This window comes from Tursiops truncatus, chromosome 12 (genome assembly GCF_011762595.2).
Source record: "Tursiops truncatus isolate mTurTru1 chromosome 12, mTurTru1.mat.Y, whole genome shotgun sequence".
In the NCBI taxonomy this organism is placed as follows: Eukaryota; Metazoa; Chordata; class Mammalia; order Artiodactyla; family Delphinidae; genus Tursiops; species Tursiops truncatus.
This window is the reverse complement of record NC_047045.1, coordinates 11,922,376-11,947,901: the sequence shown is the minus strand read 5'-3', so window position 1 is coordinate 11,947,901 and position 25,526 is coordinate 11,922,376. Positions and strand designations below refer to the sequence as shown.

General features: G+C 37.3%; 2 protein-coding genes and 1 long non-coding RNA gene across 3 annotated transcripts in view; 2 read left to right on the top strand and 1 right to left on the bottom strand.

Annotated features, from left to right (window-relative positions):
- TMEM30A (transmembrane protein 30A) overlaps positions 1-13,173 on the top strand; it is a 38,588-nt gene extending 25,415 nt beyond the window's left edge. The window contains exons 3-7 of the mRNA XM_019929304.3: positions 280-387; positions 4,741-4,828; positions 5,883-6,029; positions 6,700-6,906; positions 10,499-13,173. Coding sequence (XP_019784863.1) covers positions 280-387; positions 4,741-4,828; positions 5,883-6,029; positions 6,700-6,906; positions 10,499-10,692 — 744 coding nt within the window. The 3' untranslated portion in view covers positions 10,693-13,173. The remainder of the gene's footprint in view (positions 1-279; positions 388-4,740; positions 4,829-5,882; positions 6,030-6,699; positions 6,907-10,498) is intronic.
- A 2,782-nt stretch (positions 13,174-15,955) lies between these two features.
- On the bottom strand, positions 15,956-17,973 carry LOC141275980 (uncharacterized). The gene is made up of 3 exons (XR_012324699.1): positions 17,481-17,973; positions 17,192-17,281; positions 15,956-16,704 (listed from the first exon to the last, which is right to left on the bottom strand). It is a non-coding gene; the product is annotated as an uncharacterized lncRNA (long non-coding RNA).
- Positions 17,974-18,373: 400 nt separating this feature from the next.
- On the top strand, positions 18,374-24,040 carry COX7A2 (cytochrome c oxidase subunit 7A2). The gene is made up of 4 exons (XM_004321734.4): positions 18,374-18,522; positions 19,724-19,813; positions 22,367-22,451; positions 23,834-24,040. The coding sequence occupies exons 1-4, from the start codon at positions 18,505-18,507 to the stop codon at positions 23,890-23,892; spliced, it is 252 nt and encodes an 83-aa protein (XP_004321782.1). The 5' UTR covers positions 18,374-18,504; the 3' UTR covers positions 23,893-24,040.
- The last annotated feature ends 1,486 nt before the right edge of the window (positions 24,041-25,526 follow it).

The following is a 25,526-nucleotide window of genomic DNA, read 5'->3' as shown; positions in this document are numbered from 1 at the left end:
TCCTTGAGGTCTTTCAGAGTATTTTCAAAGTTGACTCTTGGAGTTTTGACCTTATTTGATTTGATTCTTTAACATTATTTGATTTGGTTTGATTGTTTAACCTTATTTACAATTTGTACCATTTTAGATTGCTAAGTACTGGTAGAATTCACCCCAGTAACTGTTTTAAGTTATCACAAATTCTAAACTAGTGCAAATTACATAGCTTTTATGTATGCATGAAACAACTTCATACTTAATAGTTTTATATGAACATTTTTTCCCTTTCTCTTTCTCTAGGGCAATGTGTTTATGTATTATGGACTGTCTAATTTCTATCAAAACCATCGTCGTTATGTGAAATCTCGAGATGATAGTCAACTAAATGGAGATCCTAGTGCTTTACTTGTAAGTAAATGATGGAACATGAAACTGCGGTGTCTAAGAACTAAGAACATGTGGTAACTGTTCAATTAGAAATGTTAAATTTAATAATGTTAGATGAAATTAAAGTGTTGTTTGACATTTTTAGTTTGTTTAGTGAAGGTTTTTAGTTAAAATTTTTTCCCCTGGAATTTGCACAGATTAATGATTTCTTGAAGCCAGAGGACACGTTGCAACCTGCTTGTTTCCGGTAGTATCATTGGGATTTTTGCTTTGTTAATCTGTTTGTAATGGAATTTTGATGAGTCTAGCATTCTGGGAATATAATTTGTTCTGTTTGAGTTTACTCATTATTATTACACTGGGTAGGAATATGTAAATAAGCTACTTTTAATTTCTGAGATTGTGTTTTAGAATTGAACATGTATGCTCTTTGCTTTTTACCTTGTGGGGAGCCCGAGTACTGAAGTCCAAAGGGTGTGGGTTACTGAAAAACCGTCTGAGGAGCTTTTTGAAAATACAGATTCCAGGATTCTCCTAAGTCTCATATGTCTGTGTCTACAGGGGTGGAGCTCTAAAATATCTATTTTTAACAAGCTCCCCTTCTGATGCTCAGCCTGGTTTGGGAATCTGTGGACTACAGGATCTTAGTTTCCTGACTGTTGTTCAGCTTCTCATAGTAGTGGTTGGTGCCCAAGTATTTTATATTATTGCTACCAATGCAGCAAACCTTTAGCAATTCAAGTATCTCTTAGAAACAGTGACACTCTTAGAATGCAATTTAGGACCATACTGGGACCAGAATGGTCCTGGTAAACGTAAAGTTACTCTAGGTTATCCTTCCTGGTTTTATTGCTATTTCCTGATGTTTGGGATCTTAAGAAATAATAAGTCTATTTAAAGATTCTGGTTAGGTCTGCAATATCTTGTAGTCCATGTGGGATTTATGTCGTGGGATCCAACTTTCAGGACTCAAGTCCAGAGAAGGTGAAGTTCTGTGAGACACACCAAGTTGATGAGGCACACCAAGAATTTGTTGATTGGGATCATAGATTGGGTGTGTTGAAAGACCTAGCAGTGGTGGTTGATTTACAGTTCTTTTATATAGATACACACTCTCTTCACTGAGGGCAAAAGAAGCTGAGATTCTTTTCTTCCAAACCTCAAGCAGAGCTTTTAGACTAAACTTAAGGATTGATGAATTTTTTCTGTAAAGGGCCAATAGTAAACATTTTCAGCTTTGCAGTTTATATAGTCTATTGCAGCTACTCACCTCTGCCATTTTAGAATGAATGCAGCCATGGAGAATACTTAAGTGAATGGGTAGCTGTGTTCCAATAAAACTTTATTTACAAAAACAGGAGCTGGGGCTGGATTTGGCCTGCAGGCTGTCATTTATCGATCCCTGGACTAGACCAAAATATATGACTTTAAGACCAGGTGGCTTTCAAAAATTTTAAAGATGTTAAGAACAGACAGATTGAAGTTCAAGTAACTTAACATTGTATATAAGGCCCTTCACAATCTGATGTCAGCCTACCACTTCAGCTTCATTGATTTTATATTCTATCCTTAATGTACCTTTGGCCTGGCTGCCCTGAGCCATATATGCTGTTCCCTAACCATGCCTGGTGATGCAGGTAATCTGCCCATTTGGGTATTTCCATTTCATTTGTCTAGAATGTGGTTTTTACTCTCTCCCTGGAGGGCCTCTCACCTCAGGCCTGCTGTTTACTTTAGTGTCTTTGGATGCAAAATAACTTCTTTACGTATTTACTTCATTCATACCCTGTTCCAAGTCACTTCTCACTTTACTTAACACACTGTCTCCCCATATCATCTACTCTTGCTCTTCCTTTCCAGGCCATTTTCTACAGAGCTGCTAGAGTGATCTTTTAAAAAAAGTAAATACCACTTCCCTGCTTAAAGTCTTTCAGTGGTTGGTTTACTCAGGATGATCTGAGCTATGCATGACTCTCCAGTCTCATCATATGTCATTTTCTTTATTGCCATACTCTAACTACATTCCCTGTTTACCTCCTCAGAGGTATCAAGTTCTTTCTAAATGGTGTGTACTGTTCTCTCTGCTTAAAGCTCTCTTCTGCCTGCTCTTCACGTGGCTGTCTCCTACTTTCTTTAGGTCTTAACTTTCATGATACTACCTCCAGAGACAGTCTTCCCCTTATCTTCTGTCCTCCCAACTACACTGCAAGCTCATGAGAGCAGGGAGCATGACTTTCTTTAATCACCATATACCAAGTGCCTCTCCAGTACCTAGCACATGAAAGGCATTTAATAAATATATATGGAATGAATATAGACACCTTTATCATGGCTCTTATTTCATATTATACTTGGTTGTATTTGAGTCTGTTTCCTATATTACATTGCGAGCAGCTGAAAAGCAGGGACTTTTTTTTCATTTTTCCATTTCTAGCACCTTACATGGTATGTGGTACATGTTAGGTACTCTTTATTAAATGGCTTTCCTAATAAGCCAGTTACTGCAAAGTACCTAGCATTGCTTAGTTCAGTATCTGATGCATAGGTAGTAAATATTTTCCTTTTTTTAAAAAAACTTCAATAATTTAGTAGTTAGAAGATGGTTCTTCAGGACACTAGTCCACCATCTTTTCTGGTTTTCCAAATAAAGTTGCTATTCCTTGCCCCCCTCCCCTCCAAAATGGTTAAAATATATTTGCCCCATTGAGAGTTTATTTACCTTATTTTTTTGAAATCAGTTTTCATCAAAACATTCAAATAGTAATAAGCCAAGTTATACATTGTCAATCTTCATGGTCTTAGAATACTAACTTTCTGAATGTAGATGTCTTAGGGACCAAAAAGCTGGGAAGTCAAATATTAAAGAGACTTTATGAGATTCCCTGCCAGAACGTAGATACAAGTCAAGGTTGGTTATAATGGAATAGCCCTAAGAGGCCTAACTAGGTTCTAGTTAATTTCAAATCGAGACTATCTTGGTTTGTTTATGTGTTGTGAGACATGGCTTAATGTGGCCTTGGGGTCGCAGAACAACTCAGATGTATACCTAATATCAGACTTGGTAGAATCTCTGGATTAATCCTACAGCTTCCACGTTTCCTTGAGATCTTCAACAGGGACTAAGCCAAAACCAAATCTGGAGGACAGGTGAAGTGCTGTTTGCCTTGCCAACATTTGTGCTTTCTTTATACCTGGGTGCACAACTTAGAGAAAATTGGTATATTCTAGGAATCTGCATTAGACTTTTCCTTCCTCCCTCCCTCCCTTCCAAATTACAAGATTTGAAATTATCTACTTGAACATGTTAATTTCATAAGTGAAGTGCAGATAAATCAAGGGACTTGCGCAAAGTCACATAGTACATAGCTGGAACTAGAAGCTCAGGTCTTTTTTTTTTTTTCTTTTTAATATTTATTTATTTGGCTGTGCTGGGTTTTAGTTGCAGCATGTGGGAGCCACGTGTGGGATCTTCGTTGCAGCATGCGAGATCTTTGTTTTTTTTAGTTGCGACATGCAGGATCATTTTTAGTTGTGACACGCGGGATCTTTAGTTGTGGCATGCGGGCTGTTAGTTGCGGCATGCAGGAGGGATCTAGTTCCCTGACCAGGGATCAAACCCGGACCCCTTGCATTGGGAGCCCAGAGTCTTAACCACTGGACCACCAGGGAAGTCCCGAAGCTCCAGTCTTCTTACTTCAAGTTTAAGATTCCTTTCATTCTGTCACAGCTGGATTGACAATAGACGGCTTCTTAGTTTTTCTTGTGCAGAAAACATTTTGTAGTTATGATTTCTGTGTTGGTATGAAAATTGTTTAAAATGTCAGTTTGGGGGCTTCCTTCGTGGTGCAGTGGTTGGTAGTCCACTTGCCAACGCAGGGGACACGGGTTCACACCCTTGTCTGGGAAGATCCCACATGCCATGGAGCAACTAAGCCCGTGCGCCACAACTACTGAGCCTGTGCACCTAGAGCCCGTGTTCCACAACAAGAAAAGCGACCGCAATAAGAAACCCATGCACCGCAATGAAGAGTAGCCCCCGCTTGCTGCAACTAGAGAAAGCCCGTGCACAGCAACAAAGACCCAGCACAGCCAAAAATAAAATAAATAAATTTATAAAAAGAGAAAAAAGTCAATTTGACATATACCTATATGACAGTATATGCAAAAAAAGGCTATAATGTAGTAATGTTAAAGAATATATTTTGAGTAATTAAATGTGGTATTATTTATAGTCTGTTTATAATATAGACATTTTACATGCATTGGAAATGAGAAATATTAGGGATTGAATTTTTAATCAGTAATTAGGACTAACTCATAGTTCTCCCAGAGGCCTGGGTAATAACTTCTCTCTTCTTTCCTTCTAAATATCAGAATCCCAGTAAGGAATGTGAGCCTTATCGAAGAAATGAAGACAAACCAATTGCTCCTTGTGGAGCTATTGCCAACAGCATGTTTAATGGTATGAGACAGAGATAAACAAAGATGATATATATATATATTATACTGTAGTTAGGAATATTTGTATAATCTTTCAGAAACATGAATGAGATTGAGAAATTCAACAGCTTTAAGATAAATATGTGAATTAGTTATTTAGTGGGGTATTATAATGCTTTATGACTTTCTTTTGTGATTTCTTATATTTTAAGAATGAATTTCTGTCTCTGGGAAGAAAGAAGCAGGGCCATTCTGCTAACTTACTATTTCATACATGATAAAATAAATGCCAGGCTACCTTTACCAACAACTTTGAATATTTATACCATTAGATAGGGGCTACAGTTGATCATTTAGAGCAGCACTGTCTGATATGAATGTAATGTGAACCATAAATGTGAGACGTGTATAATTTTAAGCTTTCTGGTAGTCACATTAAAAAAACAATAAAAAAGAAACAAGTGAAATTAATTTTACTTTATTAAACTCAGTATGCCCCACATATTATCATTTCAGCAGGTAAGTGATATTCAGTATATAAAAGTTATTAGTGAGATATTTTATATACTAATTTTTATACTAAATCTTTGATGTCTGATGTACATTATATCCTTACAAAACATAGTCATTTGGACCAGCCGTAATTTCAGGGGCTCTGTAGCCATATATAGCTAGTGATTACCAGATTGGACAGTGCAGAGAGAGAAATTGATAAGCCAGAAGCTATTTAGCAGTGCTTTTTTTTTTTTTTTTTTTTTTTTTTAAAGAATAGAGGCAGATTTACCTTGCAAATTGTTTTAGTTGGGTTACTATTAAAACATTTGACCATATCACATATCAGTTAGCCATGTAGGAAAATGACCTGGAACTGTTGAGGGAAGGCAAGTTCATCTAGGATTATAAAGTTACCATAGTTAATTCACATGTGAATAATCAAGAGCAAATGCTCATCACATGCCTGCTTCGTTACAACCGCTTTGGGGGGCAAGTACCAGATCCTCATTTCTCATGGAAGAAAGCCGGCACTATGGATATTCAGTAGATGTTTAGCAGTATCTTCCTTTTCTTGTGTTTAGATACACTAGATTTGTTTCTGGTTGGCAATGAATCTGATCCTACACCTATTCATTTGATAAAGAAAGGTATTGCTTGGTGGACAGATAAAAATGTGAAATTCAGAAATCCCCCTGGAGCAGACATTCCCCTAGAAGAACGATTCAAAGGTAAAATATTACTAATATCCCGTAAAACATAAGCTAGGCGTTTTAATGAAGTACCTAAAATTTTCTGTCTTTAGAATCTTAAAAAAGTTTATGCTTTTTAAAAAGCAACTTTTCTTAACTTGCTGTCAAGTTAGGTAAAATATGTAGTATCTTCTAATGTACTGAAATTCTAAAGGAAAAGTAGTATACTTTTAATCTTGAATTTCTCTGGTATTTCCTTGTAAGCGTTTCAGCCATAATCTTTTAAAATTGTGACAAGGTTTATTTTAAACAAGTATTTATTTATTTATTTTAATTATTAATAGTTATAAGTCCAAATTTCTTTTTGTTTCTATGCCTCCTTGATTTCACAATGTAATGTTTCTTACCATTATATCTTTGAATTAAGTCATTTGCTTTTTGGAGTATACTCAGTAGCCTACTTTTAGTATTCTCTTAATTGAGATATCAATCAAATCTTTGTAATTATTTGTTAAGTTTTTATGTGAAGAATTGGTTTCTCTTTCGATTTTAAGACTTGCTTAGAATATGAATATATTTCTACTTTTGAACATAAGGAAAATATTCATATTGTATATCTTTGTTTTATTAGAGTGTGAATTTTCAGTGAAACTCTCAACAGAATTGAATGTCTTGTCTCCCCACCCCACACCGATCTCTCCTTTTTAAGGCACAACAAAGCCAGTAAACTGGGTTAAACCAGTATATATGCTGGATCCTGACGAAGATAATAGTGGGTTCATAAATGAGGATTTTATTGTTTGGATGCGTACGGCAGCACTACCTACTTTTCGTAAGTTGTATCGTCTTATAGAGAGGAAAAGTGATTTACATCCGACATTACCAGCTGGACGATACTATTTGAATATCACATACAGTATCCTTTTTTGGCCATGTGCACAGATTCAAAGAATTTGAAAGGAGTGTAGTCCAGTCTTGTCTCAGTTATGTGGCATGCTACTTTGTGTTTTAGTTTTGCTCTCTGCATTTTTATGAGTATGTGTGTATGTATGAGAAAGTCTCTTTTAACTTGTTTCTTCCAGAAATGCCTTTAAGTTTTAAATACTTTGTACTAGAGTTCAAGCATCTTATTTGGTAATAAGATTATTACCAAATATAATGTCTAGCATGGGTGATTTGATACCACATCCCATGGAGTGTTGGGTTAGTTAGAGCTCTTACAGTCATTCCTGGCTCAGATTGGGATTGATTTAAGAACTAGTAGAGCTGAGCCTGCCATTGGAGTCACAGCCGGGCTGGGGAGTCATCTGCGGGGCTGGGGAGCTACGGAAGCTGGAGAAAGAGATGGGAACTAACATGATTCAAAAGATGCTTTTGAAAAAGTTGTAAACCTTTTGCATAGGGACTTAGTTCTGTCTTCTTCTCTTCCCTAACTCTTGCCAAATCCTAGAACTGGTCCATGTAGGTAGCTCATCCAACATGTTGGTGTCCCATTTCTCAAATTTGTTTAAGGATCCACCCTTCAATTCCACTCTGTTTTAGTCGTCAATCCAGTGTCACACCGTGAGTTTCACCATTGCTCCAAATCACTAATGTAAAACTTCATTGTCATGCTTTTCGACCTTGTATGAGTCGTCCCATTCTCTCATAACTACACTCTTGCTACATGTGCTCTTTGAGCTCATAGAGACCCCTAATCTCTTCATTCTTCCTTTTTCTCCTGGTCTGTCAAGCTCTTTTTCCTCTATGGGTTTCATTGCTATTTATCTGAAATATATTTTCACATTACAGACCTTTTACCCCTCCTGTGTAATGAGAACAGAAATATCTAAGAAATGAGAAATTATATAACCCTTAACTTTAGTTGTTTTTGCTTGTAAACTGTACTGGCTTTTATTTTGTTATTTTTCCTATTTATTTATTTATTTTCTTATTAGTCATCCATTTTATACACATCAGTGTATACATGTCAATCCCAATCTCCCAATACATCACACCACCCCCACCCCCAGCTGCTTTCCCCCCTTGGTGTCCATACGTTTGTTCTCTGCATCTGTGTCTCTATTTCTGCACTGCAAACCGGTTCATCTGTACCATTTTCTAGGTTCCACATATATACGTTAATATACGATATTTGTTTTTCCCTTTCTGACTTACTTCACTCTGTATGATAGTCTCTAGATCTATCCACGTCCCTACAAATGACCCAACTTGTTCCTTTTCATGGCTGAGTAATATTCCATTGTATATATGTACCACATCTTCTTTATCCATTCATCTGTCGATGGGCATTTAGGTTGCTTCCCTGACCTGGCTATTGTAAATAGTGCTGCAGTGAACATTGAGGTGCATGTGTCTTTTTGAATTATGGTTTTCTCAGGGTATATGCCCAGTAGTGGGATTGCTGGGTTATATGGTAATTCTATTTTTAGCTCTTTAAGGAACCTCCATACTATTCTCCATAATAGCTGTATCAATTTACATTCCCACCAATAGTGCAAGAGGGTTCCCTTTTCTCCACACCCTCTGCAGCATTTGTTGTTTGTAGATGTTCTGATGATGCCCATTCTAACCTGTGTGAGGTGATAGCTCACTGTAGTTTTGATTTGCATTTCTCTCATAATAAGTGATGCTGAGCAGGTTTTCATGTGCTTCTTGGCCATCTGTATGTCTTCTTTGGAGAAATGTCTATTTAGGTCTTCTGCCCATTTTTGGATTGGGTTGTTTGTTTTTTAATATTGAGCTGCCTGAGCTGTTTATATAGTTTGGAGATTAATCCTTTGTCTGATGATTCATTTGCAAATATTTTCTCCCATTCTGAGGGTTGTCTTTTCGTCTTGTTTATGGTTTCCTTTGCTGTGCAAAAGCTTTTAAGTTTCATTAGGTCCCATATGTTGGTGAAAGTGAGGTGTTAAAGTCCCCCACTATTATTGTGTTACTGTCGTTTTCCTCTTTTAGAGCTGTTAGCATTTGCCTTATATATTGAGGTGCTCCTATGTTGGGTGCATATATATTTATAATTGTTATATCTTCTACTTGGGTTGATCCCTTGATCATTACGTAGTGTCCTTCCTTGTCTTTTGTAACGTTCTTTATTTTAAAGTCTATTTTATCTGATATGAGTATTGCTACTCCAGCTTTCTTTTGATTTCCATTTGCATGGAATATCTTTTTCCATCCCCTCACCTTCAGTCTGTATGTGTCCCTAGGTCTGAATTGGGCCTCTTGTAGACAGCATATATATGGGTCTTGTTTTTGTATCCATTCAGCAAGCCTGTGTCTTTGGTTGGAGCATTTCCTCGATTCACGTTTAAGGTAGTTATTGATATGTATGTTCCTATTGCCATTTTCTTAATTGATTTTGTAGGTCCTTTTCTTCTTTTGTGTTTCCCACTTAGAGAAGTTCCTTTAGCATTTGTTGTAGAGCTGGTTTGGTGGTGCTGAATTCTCTTAGCTTTTGCTTGTCTATAAAGTTTTTGATTTCTCCTTCGAATCTGAATGAGATCCTTGCTGGGTAGAGTAATCTTGGTTGTAGGTTCTTCCCTTTCACCACTTTAAGTATATCATGCCACTCCCTTCTGGCTTGTAGAGTTTCTGCTGAGAAATCAGCTGTTAACCTTATGGGAGTTCCCTTGTATGTTATTTGTCATTTTTCCCTTGCTGCTTTCAATAATTTTTCTTTGCCTTTAATTTTTGCCTGTTTGATTACTGTGTATCTCGGCATGTTTCTCCTTGGGTTTATCCTGTCTGGGACTCTCTGCGCTTCCTGGACTTGGGTGGCTATTTCCTTTCCCATGTTAGGGAAGTTTGTGACTATAATGCTTCACATATTTTTTTCAGGTCCTTTCTCTCTTCTTCTGGGACGTTTGTAATGCAAATGTTGTTGCATTTAATGTCCCAGAGGTCTCTTAGGCTGTCTTCATTTCTTTTCATTCATTTTTCTTTATTCTGTTCCGCTGCAATGAATTCCACCATTGTGTCTTCCAGGTCACTTATCTGTTCTTCTGCCTCAGTTATTCTGCTGTTGATTCCTTCTAGTGTATTTTTCATTTAAGTTATTGTATTGTTCATCTCTGTTTGTTCTTTAATTCTTCTAGGTCTTTGTTAAACATTTCTTGCATCTTCTCGATCTTTGCCTCCATTCTTTTTCCGAGGTCCTGGATCATCTTCACTATCATTATTCTGAATTCTTTTTCTGGAAGGTTGCCTATCTCCACTTCATTTAGTTTTTTTTCTGGGGTTTTATCTTGTTCCTTCATCTGGTACATAGCCCTCTGCCTTTTCATCTTGTCTCTATATTGGCTTTTACTACTAACATTTAATTTGTGAAATCAATCCTTTTGGATAATAATTATATAATTATTTTGTGATTCAGAACATATGAGTAAGGTACCTGTGTATTGTAGAATTTTACCAATGAATTACAATCAATTAAATGCCAACTTTTTAAGTTGTATTTTAAAAATCAAGTAACTAGACATGGAAAAGTCTTCCTATACACTCTTCAGATTACCCTGTACATTCATTTGATGGACGAAAACGGATGATCTTGAGCACTATTTCATGGATGGGAGGAAAAAATCCATTTTTGGGGATTGCTTACATCACTATTGGATCCATCTCCTTCCTTCTGGGAGTTGTACTGCTAGTAATTAATCATAAATATAGAAACAGTAGTAATACTGCCGACATTACCATTTAATTTTATATTTTGAAAACAAATTTACTGCATGTGCATCAAGGCCAGTCCTATTCAACCTAGCTTTCAAATGCTGATGTCTGGTTAGTATGTCATTTTTGAAGTTGGCACACAACTTTTTTTTTTTAAAGCTGTCTTTGTCCTTTGCTTCTTCCTAATGGATGACTTAGGAAAATATATGACGGGTATAAAACAAATTCGCTATACTGATCATATCAACACTGTAACTGCTGAAATGGCATTCTTATGTTTCCTTTCTGATGGGACAGTCCGTATGATGCATGGAGCCTCTTTCATGCGAAATGCGTCTGCTGCTTAAATGTTTATGCTGTGTTGATAATATTATATTGACATATGATACTGTATATGTGTGCCTATTGTGTGAAGAAAGTGATTACAAGATGTGTGAGTATAATGACTTGCTAACCCTTTAGGATTCATAGTTACAAAAAGATGAAGAAAGACCAAATCTAAATAAAACACTTCATCCTTTTCACAGGTCGTGTGTAAAGGCTTAAAGTACCATCTTTGTTGAGGTGGTTCATGTATTCAGTTTATCCAGTACAGTTCTTTGTCAAGCTTAGGTTTGATTTCAAAGGACCTATTTACCTGTCTAGAATAGGAATTAATGCTCATGGTAGGTCTCCGGTAGGAAGACTTAAAATTCCTCTTTCCATTTGGTTAAGATGTTGCAGTCAGGAAACCCATCTCATTTGATGTTTTTACATGTAACCATTTCCCTTGAAGCTTACACTTCATAAGGGATGAAAGAATATAGGTGAGCTTGGAAAGCTTCTTGGCCGACCTTTATCTTCTGCCTCAACTGTCAACCAGATGTAAATATTCAAAGGAGACTGTTTTCATTGTGGTATTTAACATTAAGAAATTTGCTTCAGCATTGGAAATACCTCAAGCTGTTTTTATTTTGCAGGTAAGTGTTTTGACTTAAGTACTAATATTATCTTGCAGAAATTTTGGAAAACAGTAACCTTCATTTCCTCTATATTTCATTCAATTTTTACATATAGGTCAAGGATGAATATGTATGCACATTCTCTTTAGTTAAGCCACCGATTGTTTTGGTTGGTTTTTCTAAGATGTACTTTAAAAAGAAGTTCTTTAAATTTCCTAATTGAATTCTGGAGATTTTGGAGTATGTACATGATAAATTATATGTGCTTGAAGTTATTTTATTTTCTATTAACTGGAATTATTTTTAATATTCCTTATTGAATAAATGCTGTAATTTGTTTGCTATGGAACTTATTCTTGAATGTAAACTTATTGTTTCACATGCATGAAATGTATGTCTTAATCAGAGGTGGCTTAATTGCATTGAAATAGCTATTTTTTTTTTTTTTAACTAAAATAACTCATAGGTTTGTATAGAAGAATGCCTGTTTGAATTCGGAGTTTGTAATGGTTTCCTTCGTTTATATTTTAAATCAAAAGGTCTGGGTAATGTATCAGTTTTGATTAATATATGTTTTTTTTTAAAAAAACAAAAAAATGTAATGGTTAATAGTAGAAATGTGCCACACTTCTTAAGTTTTGTATAATATGAAATTCAGTTAAAAGAACTTGTAGTTCATAATGACTTTCAACAGATAGAATATTACTTGCATTAAGTACTTAATGTATAATTGTCCTGAAATTTCTGAATGCATAGGGTATTCTTTGTGTAAAACTATTCTTTGTTTTATCAGTCCTTCAGAATATGGTTATTTATTCTGATAATTGACCCTCTTGCACATGGCAGTTTATTTTCTGGGGTATATCTTTGGGGGAGAGGGCTTCTCCCAGTCTTTGCAGATTGAGTTTGTGCTGCTTAAGAAGGACTGCCGTCCTGCGTCTCTTTTTCTAACTGGGGGACCAGAGGTGCTGCTACAGAAAAGTTGAAGAGCTCTTCCAACACTTTCTCATCTGTGGTCAAGACGGAATCTTAAAATATATTTGGAGTTTTATCTATTTTACAAGTACATTGATGGCCTAAGTTCTCCCTTGTCTCCTGCCATTTGAGCTGTAAGCGATTCCTGTTGCTGAATATGAAGAATGTGGAACATTCATATGGCCTCTGTGACTGGCGGAAAGAAAACATTTCTTTCTTATGGGCTTTATGCTGATCTTTGGGAAACACTGATGTCATACTCAACTTTCAAAGAATCATATTGCATTTTAAGACAACTAGGTTAAGTAGAAGGCATTGAAGAATGTACTAACTTGCAGGAAATATTTTGATATATGAAATTCCCAACTGAAGGAATTATTTAATAAGTAAAAGCTAAGAAATTTCTTTGAAATCAGAAAGCAGTTTAAAAGTAAATTGGTAAAAATAACTGTACTACCTAATAGAAAATTATTCAACGAAGAGGAGAGTCAAGTGAATATTACTTGTTTCTTGGTTACAGTATTTGTAACTTTGATTACATTGAAAGATAACTTTCTGTTAGTATGTTCTGTATTAATAAAAATGAACAAAATTAATTTTGCTATGTTCAGGTGTCTTTTGCTAAAATAACAGCGCCCCAGTGTTGTTGCAGATGTTTAGCACTAAATTGTAGCCCAGGCTCAATGAGGCCAAATTTTAACATTTCCATGCCTAGATTGGATTGCCATATGTGAATATGTTAATCACTCTGATAGCATTAACTGCAGGATTTATTCATGCTACTGAGAAACATCTGTTCTTACCAAGAAGTGGTCAGATTATAACCTGTTATAAGCAGACAGGCTAAATTTGGTATTAGATCAAGGGAAACTTCTGGTAAATAGAAAATGAATAACTGGTATAGAGACAATGATGACGAAAATAATGAATTGGGCAGGGACACAGGAAATGAAAAGCCAGACTAGCAAAGAGGAGCAGCTGAGTGGTAGGCGTAACGACTGCTGTTCAGCCTGCTTGCCCCGTCTTTATGGAAACACTGCCTTAGAATTATTGTACCATCCTTTGTTGCTTAAGCTTCAAAGTTCTGTTCTTTGCGAACATGGTTAGTTTGAGGGGAGGGTGGAGGGAGTAAGGAAGTGCTGCTTCAAGAAGAATTTGGTGCATAAATGTTTGTTGTAGTATTTGGATAATCTAGTAAAGTGTTTTAGAGCCCCTTTTTAGCCCATGCCCCATTCAATAAACGTAAAAATCACATTTCCCGGGCTTCCCTGGTGGCGCAGTGGTTGAGAGTCCGCCTGACGATGCAGGGGACACGGGTTCGTGCCCCGGTCCGGGAGGATCCCACATGCCGTGGAGCGGCTGGGCCAGTGAGCCATGGCCGCTGAGCCTGTGCGTCTGGAGTCTGTGCTCTGCAATGGGAGAGGCCGCAACAGTGAGAGGCCCGCATACCGGAAAAAAAAAAAAAAAAATCACATTTCCCTTAATGTCATTTGAAATTTCAAAATAAATATCATTTAAAAATAAATACATAAATATCGTCTAAAATCACATCAGACCACGGTGACCTTATTTTCTTTTAAATATGTAAAATTTGTCAAAGTAACGTGTACACAGTTAAAAAAATCTAAAGGCCTTATGATGAAAAACAGCAGTACCTGTCCCAACTTTCTAGAGACAATTACTTTGACTTCAAAAGTTGTTACTTTTGGTATTTATCTTAGTGTATCTAAATTATATGCCTGTTCTACTATTGCTTGATTTAACAGTTTTAGACATTATTGTCTTCTTGATAATATTACCTGATGATGTAGCTAACACACGTACTTCCCCTTCCCCCATTATATAATTATAATATTTAATAAACACATTAGCAGTTGTTTAATTATGACTTTAAAAATACTGTATACTTTAGAGCGAAGCAGAGCACCAAGATTATACTTTGTACACTTTATTTTTCCTGGAATTAATAATCACCCCACTTTTAACATCAACATAACTTTCTGGAAGCCTGTCTTAAAGTTTTTCCAACTTTTCTATCAGGTCCACCCTGTTCTTATCACTAGTCTTTTGAAGGTTTTTTGTCCCCAAATACCTGATAACCTGATTCCCTGTTTTTGCTAGAAAGGTCTATTCTGCATTTGTCCTTCTCTGCCAATCTCTACTGGTGGTTTTTTCAAACAGCTACTCAGCCATTATCACATTCCCTCTTTTTGTCACCCTCCTGTGTTAGATCTGCTGTTTCCTAGTTCACTCTCTTGTTTACTGGAGCTATTTTCAGTTTTTCGCGTAGGTGACTTTCCTTGTATTTCTGGCTAGTCTCAGCAATCTGTCATGTATAAATGGACCCCCAAAACTCATTGAAAGCTCTTTGTTTGTGGGCAGTGCTTGACAAGTGATGGCCTCAGTAGCGCAGTGCTACTCAAAAATGCCACTGAGTGCATTATTTGTTCTGTTCATGATAAAATGCTTAGACAAGTAATAAATAGTTGGCAGGTCAGCAACTGTAGGTAGACTGAATTTTGAGAAGCACCGCATTAGGGAATGACTGTCAGGGAGCCAGTCATTTGGCTGGAGGCCTTTTCTGTGGGACTGTTCAGTTTCTCTGGGGAAGAATTCTCTAGTCTTCTGCAAAAGGAAGGGGTTGAAAGAGGCTCTGTCTCTTACTGCTTTGAACTCTCTGCTTCTGCCTTGTCTTCCACCCCAGCTTCTGTTTTCCACTTCACATATTTCAGCTATACCCATCCCTTTGCATATGCCTTCCACCTAGTTGTCTCCCATTACTTCTTCCAGATAAAAATGTTCTTGCCTTCTACCTGTGGGAGACAGTGACCGAGGTGAGAGACTGTATTTGGCCGAGAGGGGTAGGGCAGAGATTGCAGGGAGCTGACCATTCTGTTGCATATAATTTTCAACTACTCATTTTCAGGCCTGTCCCTTGATTCCACTCTTTGCTATAAATTCTACTTTCAAGTCTGAGCTTCTCAGGGGTTTTAGAACCAATCAACATGCTTCTCACTGGTATCCATCCCCCTTGCAGTCCCTTTAGATTGTGGCTTCCTTGGTCCTGCTCAGCTATATCCCATCTGCTTTCTGTTTTCCAGAAATCTGTTGAAATTGATTTTCTGTCTCCTCTTTGGTCGCCATCCTTTTGGGCTGTCTTTTAAGAAATGTTTTTTAGACTGTCATACAGTAAACTTTACTTTCTGTACTTGTAGTGTACAGTTCTGCGAATTTTAACACACGCATAGGTTTGTGTAACCATTTTAGAATACAGAGCAGTACCAAAACCTCCCAACCTCCCTTTTACTATACATCTTTATAGTCACCCTTCCCTCCACCCATAAGCCCAGGCAACCACTGATCTCTTCTCCATCCCCATAGTTTTGTCTTCTGGAATGTCATAAATGGAATCATATCATATGTGATCTTTTGAAACTGGCTTCTTTTACTCATCATAATGCCTTTGAGATTCATTTAAGGTGATGTATCTAAAAACACCTCATACGAACAAACATATGGACACCAAGGGGGGAAAGTGGCGGGGTGGTGGTGGTGGGATGAATTGGGAGGTTGGGATTGACATATACACTAATACGTATAAAATAGATACTGATAAGAAACTGCTGTATAAAAAAAATGAAAAGAAAAAAACCTCATACCCTTTCAATTCCTTTTCTTTCATTTTTACTGGAGTGATAGGGAGGACAAACAAACTCTTGGGGCCAATCCGCTATCTTAAACCGGAACCACCTCGAAGTACCTTTTGGTGATCTTAGTACATTTTGAAAAACTATGTACTTTAAGTGACATTAATGGGAGCTTGTCTGTATGCCACAAGCTTTTCTATGCAGGGTGATGTGCCAGAAGATTGAACTCACCATACATCACTTTCACTGTCAAGACTTACATGCCACTTTGTTTCAAGGACAAGCAATGCAGAAAGAAATAGATTTACAATTATATGTCAAATTGCAATTGAATCAGTGGTCTAATCCCCGGGGTATGTTGTCATTCCTTTTTCACGACAAAGCTTGTAAAAGAGCAGTTTATATTTTATTACTATCTTCACCCTCAGCCAGGCTTTCATCCCACTGTTGCACTGTAGTCTCTTCACTATCAGTCTGCACCTGAAAGATTCAGAATACGGTTTTTAGAATCAGGCTGACCTGGCTCTCAAATACATAAAGCTGTATCTTCAGATTATTTAAGCCCCTAAATCATTTACTTTACCATTTCCTTGTCTGTAAAATGGGGATTTTAATACCCACTTGACAGATATTGATTTGAGGAATAAGGGAAGTGATAGATGAAACTCATTTGGCACAAAGTATAGAAAAATGGCACTCGGTGAACGACCACCACTCCCTTCTGTCAAATCAAGGGAACTCATCCCATCCTAGCCTGGTGTTTCTCTTATATTCCTCGATGTAGTGAATGGTAGGTATGACCAACCATCTTATGAGTTAAGCCAGAAATCTGCTCTCCTCCCCAACTTCCCAATCCAATAAATCACTACATTCTGTTGATTTTTGAAGGTACTTCCTCATTGTTGGCTCTCTAACCCATCCCCTTATCTCCATCCCTTTAGCTACATCTCTTTTGCTGTTGACTTACTTCAGGTTTTCTTTTTTCCTTGGATTACTATAAGTACCTTCTAATGGACTCTCTGTCCTGGTAACTCATATCCAATCCAGCGTTTCACTACTACCAGAATGATATTGAAATAGAGTTCTGATTCTTGACCATTTGCCATTTAAACCTTTATATAAATTTATAAATAATTGGGTATTAAAATCGGTGAGGAAAATAACTTGAACTGGGAACAAGTAACTTGGTGGGTCTAAGTCTAAAGATCAGAAGGAATAATAATTTCAATATTACTAATTTTATCTACACATTTCACCTATGCTGAACCCATACATCATCAGCTTTCTATTTGAAATGACAGTGGAATAATTATGAGTTTGTAAAAAGGTGGACAGATATTTACTGTGGTATAGGGTGGATACTTTCGTATTTATACCCGCTTGAGGGTGGGCACTTGTAACAGACACTTGTAATGTGGCATTATTTAAGCACAGTTGGTACCTGTACAATAATTGCTGTGCCTGGCAACTCCAACCATGGAAAGTGCCCTGCTAGCCTGAGGCAGCAAGACTCCGGAGTCCAGATTTGCCCTCCCATTTCTGGTCCCCCAATTAGAATTTCCCCCTCTTTTCAGCGTTTTCCCAGACTCAGAGAAACGAGTGAACAGCTTCCACACTTTCGCGACACTGTGGGAGAGCTGCTTGCATGGGGAGTTCTGCAGCACCCAAAGGTGCAGCAAGATAAAAACTAGTATCCCGACGCAGCTCTACACAGCACACTCTCAGCACACGGAACAGTAACGTCCTCACAACAGTGGAGAAAACTGATTGTATCCGTGTAAGAGAAGTTATACTTTTTGTTTTGTATTTCATCCAGCTTCACAGTTTAGAGTTCGGCCAAACCAGCGTTCTAAACAGTGGCTCAAAGGTTGCTCAGAGTTTTACGTCTTCTCGTTCAAAATACACACACTAATTTTCTTCGATAGCCTGGTCTCACATTAATTTTATCTGAGCTAGTTAAACGAGTACGTAATGCCTCGCTCCTTGCCTCTCAGGTCTCAAAAGTCGTTCCTTTATCCCCAGCCTTCGCTCCCGGGGTAACCGGCGGCTCAGGAGCGAGGTCGAGGCGCAGAGACAGCCCGCCGGCTAGAGCGGCCACAGCCGTCCGGCCGCTCTCTCTTTTCTTCCGCTCTCTATGGTTAGGAGCAAGTCCCTCCTCCGCCCGGAAGTATTTAGGCTCCAGGCGCTTGCGCAAGGCCAGAAGGTAGTTCCGATTCCGGCGTGTGGGTCTTCGTTCCTCGTGTTCAGTTGTCGCGGTTGGTGGGCAGCAACGGAGCCAAGATGCTGCGGAGTCTGCTGGTGAGTAGCTTGTCGGCTGGCATTCGGGATGTGGGGCGAGAGGGTTGGGAGCGGAGGCTAGAGGTTCGCGACAGGAAAGTCTCTCCTGGGAGGGGAGGAGAGAGGGAGAGGGCGGCTTCGGAGGTCACCTTCCTTGGTCCGTGTCCTTTTCGCTTGACCTTCCTTCCCTTCCATGGATCACTCTTGCCCCAAGCTGTGCTGGGTAGTTGTAAGGAGTGGAGAAGCTGGGGAGGTGACCAGAGGATTGTGCGTTAGGCAAGCCTTGGGTTCTTAGTCGCCACCCCTAATCTTGTGGGTGCGGGTGGGAAGTTTCTGATACCCGGAAGCGTCAGCAGAAGGATGTTCCTCGGATAACGAGGGGTTTGAGTTTCAGTGACTCTGAGGTTTGTGAGCAGCAGAAGGTAGTTTAAAAAGCAAGCCTTTCAGTTTTGGCTGGCGCTTTAGGAGCATTCATGGCCGAAGGGTCGTGTTGCTTCCATCAGGCGGTTCTGCAGTGTCCTTCACCGCTCCACCGACTTTGAGCATGTGAAATATTTTCCCCAAATTTTGAAAAAGAGAAGGAAAATGTAACAGTGATCGTTTTCTTCGGTAATTATCCAATAAAACTTTACTTATCTTCTCAATATATTATTTATTTTAGAAAGTGGATTGCATATTTGTAATTTATTTCAACTGGATATGTAATGCAAGTCTCTTGTAAAAGATTTATGCCCTATTAATTCTTTGGGGAAAATGTAATGAGGGAAGCATTTTAATTAAGTAGGAATCATGCCAGTTTATTTTGATATCAAGTAATAGATTTTTAATAATATGGTAGAGTATTTAAATAAAAAACTTCGAACCTCGTGTATTTTGTAACCATTCTTTATTTCTGTAATATCTATATATCAGTATGTTTTCCTCATATAATGCTACTGGTTCAATTCAGGTAAAGATCATGATTTTTCCCCCCTCAAAATCTACATGAATTGCTTCTTAAATGTGGTGTTTGGAGACTTCAGAATATAATATAAAGAGCAGTGGCGGGGCGACAAATAGGAAAACCTCAGTGCTTGTCTGTGACTTTGTTATTGACAAATCGGGTATGTTTTAACTCTCAGTTTCACTTTTCTGTAATACTGAAGATTGGGAATGGTTGGTTTTGAAGGGTTTCTTTAAGCCCTAAGTCTGTTTAGTATATGTGGATTTTTTTTAATTTCAGGCTCTTCGTCAGATTGCCCAGAGGACCATAAGTACTGCTTCACGCAGGCAGTTTGAAAATAAAGTTTCAGAGAAACAAAAGCTCTTTCAGGTACTGAAGTATTTTATAGGAGATTGTTACTTTTTATGATTAGATTACCAAAAGTTGGCGATAGGAGGTAAATCTGGAGACGTCTGATTGTTAACAATCCTGTTGTATTAGCAGAAGAGTAATAGGAAACTGTCTGTCGATAGCTAACTGGGCATTTGCTATAACCAAGAGGCCCTTGGGAAAGCAGAAGAAATGAAGGGGTAAAGATCAAAGACACTTTCTTTTGGAGGAGTCACATTGGGTTGGCACTCTGGGGTAGCTGCACAGTAATAGACAAATAGACCATAGAAAGAGCCCAGAAACAGAACAAATACATTAATATATGTAGAAACTTAATATATGTAGAAACTTGATATATGTTAAAGGTGCTATTTCATATCAGTGGGGAATGGAAAAATTGGGTGGCTGTTTTTTTGTGGTTTTTTTTTTTTGCGGTACGCGGGCCTCTCACTGTTGTGCCCTCTCCCGTAGCGGAGCACAGGCTCCAGACACGCAGGCTCAGTGGCCATGGCTCACGGGCCCAGCCGCTCTGCGGCACGTGGGACCTTCCTGGACCGGGGCACAAACCCGTGTCCCCTGCATCGGTAGGCGGACTCTCAACCACTGCGCCACCAGGGAAGCCCTGGGTGGCTGTTTTGAAGAAAGTAAAGTTATATCCGTTCTGTATTGTGTGTTAAAAGATTAATTGCAGATATAAATACTTCTCCCTCAAAAAATATTAAAAGAAAATATAGGAGAATTTTTTTTCAGCTTACTGAGGTATGATTGACAAGTAAAAATCGCAAGCATTGGGAATTCCCTGGTGGTCCAGTGGTTGAGAATCCACCTTCCTATGCAAGGGTCGCGGGTTTGATCCCTGGGGATGGGGGAACTAAGATCCTTCCTGCCCTGGGGGAACTAAGACCACACACTGCAACTACTGAGCCCACGCGCCACAACTATAGAGAGGCCCACGCACCACAACAAGGATCCCACGTGCCGCAACTAAGACCTGACACAAAGAAAGAAAGAAAGAAAGAAAATATAAATAAATAGTTTGTATTTAGGTTGTACCTGATTTTTTTTTAAGGTGTACAAACAATGTTATATTTAATGTATCTATGAATGATTACCACAATCAGGTTTAATCTTAGGGGTCATCCTAAGAAAGTCTTTACAAAGCCTAGAAGCTGTAAAGGAGAAAAATTGCAAGGTTTGGTGACACGAAAATTTTAAATGTACTTATGGTACAAATTGAGGTAAGTGACAAATTGAGGGAAAATTTTTTAAATTAACAAAATTTTTAATATTAACAAAAAGTTAATAACCTTAGCATACAGAGAGCTCCTACAAATCAGTAAGAAATGCACATTAAAATGACAAGTTGCTACTTTTTTTCCCTGTTCAATTGTCAAAATTTTAGAAGATTTAAAATAGGTTATGTTAGCCAGGTGTGGGAGATAAGTGCGTTCCTATACAGTACGTTGATACATGCTAGGAAGTAGTATTGGTACAGAAATTTTAGAGTATTTGAAAGTATTAGAAGCAAATTATTGTACATATCCTATTCAGGACTCCCATTTTAAGAATCTTTCCTACAGAATAGTAGCATAAATATATAAAAATAGGAAATAGGCTATTAATCATTATGGGAGTTTAATATCAAAAAAACCCAACAACCTAAATACCCATTAATAAAGGATTGGCTAATGTAATTTTATTTTTTGCACAGTGGAATGCTGTGTAGCCATTAAAAGGAACAAAGTAGGTTTAAATGGGCTAGATGGTTTTTAAGATAATGTTGAGTGAAAAATCTGTGATAGGCCATTATATAGCATAATCTCATTTTGTGTATTAAACAAGTATGTGCATAAATTAGAAGCTATGACAATACAAGCTTTAAAAAATTAAGGATATGTATTAATATGTGTTAATAGTGGTTTTCTCATGAGGAAAGACTTAGTGGGACAGAGCACTTACCTTTATAAGTAGTTAGGTTATCAGTGAGTTTTTTGTTTAATTGTGATCTCTGATGTTTCATAAAGAAAATTTTAAGTGGTTAAAAAAAAAGTATTATGTATGCTGCATGAAAATAAAATACTTATATTTAACAGGTGTGTTAAGTATCCTACACTATGCCAGGTGCTGGATTGGGAGACTAAGGATATAATTTAGGGTTATAAACCAAAACTCTCTCTCCTGTTTTTTTAAGGGAAAAAAAGATTGTACCTATGACCAAAGTGTGATGATTATTGCTTTTTTTTAATAATTAAATTGATGAACTCAATGAATATATTTTCACAGCTTTACTGTTTATGTGTTCTTTGGAAAGAACATTTTATTAGATCTCAAATTAACTTTAAAAGAAAGAATGTTGATTTTTAGGAGTTTTTATTTTAAAAGTAGTTGCAGTAGAGAAAGATTCAGCAAAAGGGTAGTCCTTTTTAATTTTGATATTTAAAATATTTCAATTTCAGTGTTTTAAGAAGCCACTTAATTTTATATGAATGGATTAGTCTTTTTCATTTAGTTGGAAACCAATGATATACATTAATTATTATTTTTTTAACCTAGGAGGATAATGGAATTCCAGTGCATCTAAAGGGTGGGATAGCTGATGCCCTCCTGTACAGAGCCACCATGATTCTTACAGTTGGTGGTAAGACATTTGGAATGCTTGCTCTATAGCAAAATCATAGCAGCGATAACTAACAACATCATTGCTCTCACTGTGCCAGTATTTTAACACAGGCAGTCTGTCCCCAGAATCTGAGGTCTTACTGCTTTACATATAATGACTCACAAAGGTGATTGATACATATTGTGTAAGAACGTTTTAATGTCTTTTAAAAAAAATAAACCGATAAAGTTTGATAATTATCTTGTGATAGAGGTGGCTTTTGGAATGTGCCGCTGGTGGCCCTGCAGGCCTTTGGAAGAGCCAAAGATAGCTGTTCTATCCCATCTCCTATAACAGGGGTTCTTAAATATTTTGACTATGATGTGTAATAATAATACACTTTACATCTAATCCCTGTACATACATATTTATGACAGAGATAAAACCTTATACAGCACAATACTTTTACTGCATGTAAAGTGCTTTGATAGTTTTTCTGTGGATTGGGCAGTTCCATTATTCAATATTAGCAGTGGAATATCACAAATAAGCATGCTAGGAGCAGAGTTAGGAATCTGAATGATTGCTCCCTGGCGGGAGAAAGGGAAACAGTATTAGAGTGATTACTGTGTGCTCATTCTATTGATAGGAGTGCCACATATGTGGATTTCTGTAACCCTTGTATTAAGTCTGTAACGTATCCTCATTTTAAAGATGGAGAAATTATGTTAATTACCCAGATAATATTGCTTTGGAAGAGCTGGTGTTTGAACCCTAAGCACAAAGTCCCCTTATGCTTATGCCAAGGTGCCTTTTTTGGCTTGAATTGAATATAGTGAAGGGACATTTTATGGACAACAAGCAGATAGTGACGTTTGGGCTTTCTTAAGGTAAAGCCCTAAATTCTTTTTGGCCAGTGTGACTATTTCATAGACGTTTTGGTAATTAGTTTTAAAAATAAATTTCCAGTTATTAGAAATTCTTACTTCAAATTTGATTATTTAAAAATTATATGTCCCTTTTGCTTGGTTTTATATTGATAATACACTTCAGGGAAGGCTTTGCCTATTTGACCTTTTGGCTTTTGAATCATTCTTAGCATTTCTCAGGCAATTTTAGGTTTTATGTTCTTAATCTTATTTTAAATTTTTTTACATGTCATTACGTTAACAAATACATTACCGTGCTGCATCTAACACTTCTATACAAGTTAAGTAATACTAAAACTAGATTAAACGTGTTTTGTATGTATTTATTTTAAATTTTGCCAGCACCTATCAAAATACTTCTGTATATTCCCATAAAAGTAGTTTTAATACCAGCCTTGCCTCTTTATCTTACAACTTTTTAGCTGGAATATTGGGTTTATACATTTAAACCTGAGAATTTCCTGTTAAGTTCTTATTTCCTTTATTTTTCAGGAACAGCATATGGCATGTATCTGCTGGCTGTGGCTTCATTCCCCAAGAAGCAGGGTTGACTTCAGTTTATCCTCCCAGCAATCGGTTGGTTCAACTCCATTCAGTTCTCTGTGGACCAGTAGTCTGATAACTAACTTGAGTTCTTCTTTGGGGATCAATATTTATTGACTTGTACTAGCTGCCACCAATAAAGCAGTCTTTACCATGCTTTGTTTTATTTGATCACTTTAGGATACATTATACCAGTAATAGCAGCCTTATAAACCTTAGGTAAGGAGGAATCTTTTGTCATTAGGTTATATATAGTACCATTGTGGTATTATTTTAGTGAAATTTTATTTTTAGCGGCTTAGAATTCCAACAGGGGATGGTCTTCAGCTCTAATTGAGCTTGACACTCGGAGTGCATATTTCTTTGAGTCTTCCCCTCCCCTCTCTTCCCTGCTGTGGTGTATCCTGGGATATGCTAGCACCTAGGGTTAGTGGAAGCAGGTTAGTTTTGGCTCATGGGGTTCAAGTTTCTTTTTTCCTCCCTTAGCTCTGTGTGTTTATGTTTAAGAATATTGGATGTATTCCACAGTTTAGAGTAGGCTTTAGTAGAATTGCTGTAAAATAATCCAGTATTTGTTCTTTTCACACTCAGAATGGGCTTCTGTTATGTTAGTTTAATCCGTAACATAGAGTGTACCTTTCCTTAAAATACTTAGTTCATTTGTAAAAGTTATCTTCTGGGGGAACGGAAGGAGTCAGACTTTGTCATCTCTGCAAGGTGTGCATTTGTAACACAGTGAAGATTAAGAGTCTAGATCCGTCAGATCTAGGGGAAATCTATGAGTAAGGGTTTTATAAAAGCTTCAATTTCTGGATAAAATTGAGAAAACTAATATAGTTAGAAAAACGGAGTCAAGTCTGAAATACCAAACTAACTCTTTTCCTTTTAAAACATTGAGGCTTATGGTACAAATCCATTTCAAGAGGTACCTAATGAAAGGTGTTTCAGCCTTGAGTCTTGAAAGTTAGAAAGATCTTGGTTAGCCATATATCTAACCTGCCACTGAATGCAGGAATCCGCACAGAATCTCATTACTAACATCAGCAGAGAACACTGCTTTTGAAGGGAGTGGAATGAATATTGTTAGACATTTCTAAATGCTGAGAAATATCTTAAGTAGGCCTGGAATCTGGTTCAATTCTGATTCACAGCTAAAAAGCAACCAGTGATAATATTTTGAAACAAGCTATATTTATCAGCATTGTACAAAGGAGAGTTTCATCAATGTGATTTGAAATGCTTTTATAACATGATGTGAAAGATACTTTTGTGCAGTAAAAAGGAAGAACATCTTGGTATCTTCTGTAACCTTCAGCTCTTGATTCTGTGAGAGGTGCTTTTCTATTTCTGGTGTAACCTAGTCAGACAATTAAAACTTTTTTTTAATGCCAAAATGTTCAAGTAACATGACAAGATTGGATAAAGTAGGAGTAGGTTAAATGCTTAAGAGACTTTAAAATATTTTTAAATGCTATGATTAAGTTTTTGCCCTTCATCCTAAAATTCTGCACTGTCAGCAGGGGTGGAGATGGGGAGGGGACAAGGGGTGAGGTCTCAGAAGAGGGGTTGCTGGATAGGAGCTCATGAAATTATCTGCTATTCTTAGCGTTTAGTAAGAGAGAGATTGCTATTATTGATTCAA

Coding starts and splice junctions, on each gene's coding strand:
- COX7A2 (XM_004321734.4), top strand. Junction 19,814..22,366: donor AGAAACAAAAGCTCTTTCAG/GTACTGAAGTAT, acceptor TTTTTAACCTAG/GAGGATAATGGAATTCCAGT. Junction 22,452..23,833: donor CATGATTCTTACAGTTGGTG/GTAAGACATTTG, acceptor TTTATTTTTCAG/GAACAGCATATGGCATGTAT.